The sequence below is a fragment of the Garra rufa genome, chromosome 25 (genome assembly GCF_049309525.1).
Source record: "Garra rufa chromosome 25, GarRuf1.0, whole genome shotgun sequence".
NCBI lineage: Eukaryota > Metazoa > Chordata > Actinopteri > Cypriniformes > Cyprinidae > Garra > Garra rufa.
In genome coordinates, this window is record NC_133385.1 from 11,085,531 (window position 1) to 11,091,829 (window position 6,299).

Here is a 6,299-nt window from a genome sequence, read left to right on the forward strand (position 1 = left end):
GCAGGCATACTAATCGAGAGCTGACTGCATTGAACTACTTTAGGTTGGTAAATCGAGTGCAGAGTGGATCGCCTCAGAAAAACGACAGGTAGATTGTGCTGTTATTTGATAACTTATTGGTCATTAGGATTAATTTTTTTAAGATATAGGTATTCACATGTATTCAGAACTTTAAAGAAGAGTAATTTTAAGCTTTTAAGACATTTCACGATGCACAATCAATCAGCCATATTGGCAGCACTGAATGAAACATATTTAGCTAATTATTGCTGCTGAAAATGGTCAATTATTGTCATGTTTTGGGCTGTACTAATCAGTCGGATAGGGAAGAACATTTGGAGTACTACAGACAGCCAAAAGTTACAACAAATCAAGAAGAAGAGTACAAAAATCTGTCTGAGGAACAAAAGGTATTTGTGGTTGGCCAAACTGAACCAGGATTTCCAGAGTAAGAATCTTGACAACATTTGTGTTTGTTCTTATCATTTCTGATCAGGTAGGTGAAATATTAGGCTGATATCTTAATAAATACTGCTCGTACGTGTCTTTACCACCTATTAACTGTAGTTTGTCAAAATATTGGGCCCTTTCCTGCTTACCAAGTCCTTCTCTATATGATTTAGAAGGTTCTACGTTTTTTTCCATGGTTTAGACAGCATAAATTAGCAGTACAACGTATTCAGTAGTACAGTCACCATGCAATCAATGCCGTTGTTTACATCTGAGTATCTTCAATATGGCCGCACATCTGGGTAACTGACCAAACTTGTGGCAGTGCCAAGATACAATGATTGTATCGAGTCATAACACCATTATTTTGATACATACTACAGTGACTATTAATTACCATATTCACATGCCAGGGTTTTACAAGGGACTCCAAGGTACTTGGGATACGCAAATATCATGTTTATTTAACTTTAAATAATTACATACTGAAAACAAAGCTATTCAAATTGTGCAACTGTATCAAATCACGAAGACCTATGATACGATTGTGCTTTAAAATACAAAGATCAAATATTTCTAAAACATACAAAGCACTCATTTACTATTATGCAATAATTATTACAGTTTACAGCATAACTTAGTCATAGATTCATCAATACACAATCATTAGTGTGACTATTCACATTTACTAATCGTATGCAAGATATACAGTCCTTTCATTTTAGAGCAAATCTGCTGTGCTTTCTTTTAAATCTTTGTAAATAACTGTGCATTGCTTCTTACATTCAAATATACCATGATATTTTAGAAATAAATATTGTAGGTTACTTCACATTCTCAAAATCTCTACAACAACTTAAGCTCTTTAGCAAGACACTTGGATACAATATGCACCCTTTTCATGTAAAGTAAAAATGCTTTTTTTAATTATTAATGCTCAGTTTATGTCATTCTCAAACAATCGTTCAAGATTTTATATAAAATTGCCTTCAGAGCAAGTCTAGTTGTGCTTAGCCCGTCCTCCTTTCAGGTAAGTCTTCCACCGTTTCACATAGTCCCTGAAAATGGGGGCGCTGTCAATTGATGCGAGCAGCTGTAACTGGTTGATGTGTGTGGTGTGGTAATCCCAGCGTGCTAAATTAGGGGCAACACCCAGGGTAAAGTGTCTCAGGTCGTAAACCGTTCCAGAGCCAGTGTCAAACAATGGCAACATGGCCTTGAGCGACTCCAGACCTTGACTGAAGAGTATGCCTGCTTCTCGACCAAGCTTGTTGCCTGCCGTCTCCGCCACATCGTACAGACCAATCAGAGAGTAGATAAACCCATTAAGAACAAACGAACTAGGCGCTGTGGGGTATTCCTCATACCAGTCGTACTTGTTCATAAATGTCGCCTTGACACCACGTTGTTCTGAAGTCCTCTTGAAGGGGGATGTTGCTCGGATTGCGGCACCAAGGTACGCAGGGTTGTGCGTCACCAGGTACGCCCTCACTAGTGTCGACATGGCTTGGCCTTGGGCCATGGCAGAGTACCATCCAGGCTCCAAGCTCTTAAACCCCTCTCCGAGTTTACGGGTCACCTTAATCGGCCACCCTCCGTGCTCATCCTGATTATGAAGAAGCCAGTCGCTGGCGGCAAAGAAGGCAGCCATGTGTGCAGTGGAAGACACAGTGATATTGCTGATGAAGCCAGAACCTCTAAGAACTAGCTGGACCACACGGCGAGGCATGATCTTGGTTGCCTTTACCACTTTGGTGTTGGACAAACCGACTCCTTTACGCAAATCCGTCACTAAATCACGACTGACGGTACTCCAGGAGGCTCGAGAGCCAATGCCGTAAATGACCTCTCGGTCTTTAAAAGAAAGGAGGAGCGGACTAGTGATGTAATGGATGATGTAAGGTGATCCCTTTTCGGTGGTCTCCAGAACCACAGAGACACTACCATTGGAGACAAACTTTACATCGAAGGTTAGGACGAAATCTTTTGCATTGTCCAAGGCCAAAGACACTCCATCTGAGTTCTCTATGGAAATACAATAAAGTTATCATCTATCAATGATCAGCGAACAGTAAAACAGTTGATTAATCTGAATTCAAACCTACAATTTTAACAAGGAGTTCATACCCGGTGTGACAAAATGGTGCACAAACCCAGCACGACCTTGATCCTGGAGCTTAGAGAGCGTGCAACCCTTGGGGGCGACCCATGGACTTGAGCCACCCTCTTTTTCCTCGGACATGCCGTAGATCTTTATGTCAGGTGGCTTTTCTGTGAGGTTCTTGCTGTAGTGGCTCAGCCCATACTGAGATATCTGAATGGGGTAGAAATACCCCTGAGGACCCCACTGGGTAGAGATTGGTACACCTGTGAACAATAAAAACAGAAATGGAATAACTCTTTTTGAAACCATCTAAGCCAGAAGTGGTCAAGCCTGCTTCTGTGGCTGGTTGCACCAGCTGTGCATAAGTTAGCATAACTTAGCCTAGTTGCAACGTAACAGGCCAATAAGGGTGTTGAACGCTGCCATCTGAACCTGCTAAAAAGATGGGTCTCAGTCCGCTTCCAAACTGAGCAGACTGATCAGTGAACAGGTACTTACTGTCATACACCCGCAGCGCCGCTTTTAAGTCGAATGCACCTTTTCCTTTTGTTTGGAGTGTTCGGTGAGTTCCGTCAAGAAACATACGTCATTCGACCTAACCAATCAGGTTTTGAACGTTTCACCATGCCTTGTGGTTTAGTATCTTTAGGTTTGCTGTCAAAAATGCCAGTGTGAATGATAAGTGGACCAGGACCAAATGTATCATTTTCCTTTTTGGTCTGGACCAAATGGACCGAACTACAAGTGTGAACGCCCTTATACATTTGGCCCTGGTCCGCGTACCGTTCACACTGCCATTCTTGACAGCAAACCTAAAGATACTGAACCTAATGGCATAGTGATACGTTCACAACCTGATTGGTCGTGTTGAATGAAGTATATTTCTTGATGGAACTCACCGAACACTCCAAACAAAAGAAAAAGGTATGTTCAACTAAAAGCGGCGCTGCTGGTGTATTTCATTCAAAGTATCCGTTCACTGATCCGTCTGCTCAACTTCGCTTTAAGTCGAATACACCTAATGCCGGCTGCTAGACTAAGCGTGCTCATTGTTGCGTATATGTAATTTTATTTTCACCACCTGCAAACTCACAAAGAGCTCATAAAGGTACTTTACCTCCTCGTAGCTCCATGTTTGCCCTCTGCTCATTTTGTTTTGGAAACACTGCTTGTTCCCTTCCTAAAATCATGTTGCATAGCATCACATCTTGTCATTACTTCCTGTTTTTGGTTCGTTTATTAGTATTTGGTCCTTGTTGCGTTCATATTTCCACACCAGAGTTCATTTGGAAGCGGACTGAGACCCATCTTTTTAGTGATCTCAGTTCGCTTGTTTGGTGCGCACTAGGGTTCAGATGGCAGCGTTCACACTAACTCAAATGAACCGCACTAACAAAGCAATTTGCACCAGAGTTCGTTTTAATCGAACCAAACATGACAAGTGTGAACACACCCTAAGTTACAACGTAAGCCAGGGGTGGTGAACATCTGTCCTGGAGAGCCGCAGCCCTGCAGAGTTTTGCTTTAACCCTAATCAAGGTTTGAAGGGTTACTAGTAAGCTACAGGCAGGAGATTTTTTATTAGGGTTGGAGCTGAACTATGCAGGACTGCAGCTCTCCAGGACTAGAGTATGCCACCTCTGTCTAAATATATACAGAAGACTCTGATCAAGAGTAATGGCTGCAATTGCATCAATAAGATTATCTGACAAACTTCACAGTTTTGGTCAAAAGTTTACATATACCTTGCAGAATCTGCAAATTGTTAATTATTTTACCAAAATAAGAGGTATATTTTTATTTAGTACTGACCTGAATAAGCTATTTTACATAAAAGATGTTTACATATCGTCCAAAAGAGAAAATAAAAGTTTATAAAATGACCAGATTCATACACTTGATTTATAATACTGTGTCGTTACCTAAATGATCCACAGCTGTTTTTTGTTGTTTAGTGACAGTTTTTCAGGAGTCCCTTGTTTGTCCTACCTAAACAGTTAATCCGGCTGCTGTTCTTCAGAAAAACCCTTCAGGGCCCACAAATTCTTTGTTTGTTTTTTTTCTTTGGCATTTTTGAACCTATTCCAACAATGACTGTATGATTTTGAGATCCACCTTTTCACACTGAGGACAACCGAGGGACTCGGTTATGCTCGGTTATAATATGCAACTATTATAGAAGGTTCAAACGATGCGTTAAGAGCTGGGGGGTGTAAACGTTTCTTATTTTGCCATAATATCATATTTTTTTCATTTAGCACTGCCCTTCAGAAGCTACAAAAGATACTTACATGTTTCCCAGAAGACAAAATAAGTTAAATTTACCCTGATCCTCAAATTTCAAATCTGAAGCATCAGTCAGCGTTTGAGCCTTCTGTAATAGTTGCATATGAGTCCCCCATTTGTCCTCAGTATGAAAAGATGGATCTCAAAATCATAGTCATTGTTGGAAAGGGTTCATATACAATTAACATTTTGCAGATTCAGATATGTAACATTTTGACCTCAACTGGCAAAATAAGGAACACCCCAAACTACCTTCCACACCGCTGATGCATTTCACCCGATCCCGCACTTCCACATTGTAGCCCTCAAAGGACATGAAGACCCCATCCGGGTGGTAAGGCTCCCTCTGGGTGTACACTCGGGAGTAACTGTGGGAGAACTCAAACCGTTCCGTCCCATCATTCTGCACTAGACGCCCGTAGACGTCAAAGTACCTTTCCACCCAGCTGAAGGGCAGATACACCTCGCCCCCTTCCCTACGGCCTTTTATGATGACATCTTCATTGATAAGACAATCAATCTGCTCATAAGTGACTTCTCTGGATCCAGGTGGTGCTTCGGGAGCTTGTCCGTTCTCCTCGTCCTTTTCTGGGGTGGGTGCAAACTCCAGCAGAGGTCTGATCTGTGTGGGCAGGTCTTTGTCGCTGGAGCACTTGTTCCACAGCAGTATAGTGATGAGGGCAAACACAGCACAGATGACTATCAGAGTCTTGTGATTGATGCGAGCCACCAGACAGCGCATTGTCACATCACAGCCATGCAGTGATAGTGGAACTGACACCGGAACATCTCAGGAAACCCTTATGGTAGCGTTAGAGCGATTCAGGTGCAGCATCTGCGGATAGAGGTAAATACAGGTCCACCATTTTGTCGTATACTTGGAACACAAAATAAGACCAAATATCAGATCTTACCATCACAAATCACTTGTATACCTCAGTCTTGTGGTGAAGGCTTACACTTTACAAAATAAAATTAAACGTTTATGTGTAGTTACTTACCATCAAGAGATGCAATTTGCATGGTGAGGAACAAACCCCGTTATTGAGCACTAATCCTTTCAGCACATAAGACAAAGATTATAAAATCGAATCGCATCACCTCAAATTGAAGCTGCGAGGGCTCATGTGTTTTTGAAAGCAAATGAGGGCGTTGAAACAACATGCAGTGCTGGAAAACGAAATGAAACCTGCTCACCTGAAAACAGCGCACCGTCCGCTTGAGGGTCTATGGAGGCATAATATAGAAGACGACAAAGAAAAATATATGCGGAGAGACTCCTCTCGCTCCATATCTGCAACATAGTAGATGCTTCAGCTGTACTGAAGTAGCACTAGCCAATGAGAAGCGACGGGTTTACGTCGCAGCCAATCTTATGTGAGATTGGTGTGACATACGGTGAATATTATGACTAATATAAGCAGGACAGAACTATTCCTGTTTGTGGCAAACCCACCTG

General features: G+C 41.9%; 1 protein-coding gene across 1 annotated transcript; it reads right to left on the bottom strand.

The window, feature by feature from the left end:
- Positions 1-885: 885 nt before the first annotated feature.
- glcea (glucuronic acid epimerase a) lies at positions 886-6,171 on the bottom strand. Its single transcript, XM_073832130.1, has 4 exons — positions 6,038-6,171; positions 5,093-5,675; positions 2,578-2,817; positions 886-2,475 (listed from the first exon to the last, which is right to left on the bottom strand). The coding sequence occupies exons 2-4, from the start codon at positions 5,580-5,582 to the stop codon at positions 1,451-1,453; spliced, it is 1,755 nt and encodes a 584-aa protein (XP_073688231.1). The 5' UTR covers positions 5,583-5,675; positions 6,038-6,171; the 3' UTR covers positions 886-1,450.
- Between the last annotated feature and the right edge of the window lie 128 nt (positions 6,172-6,299).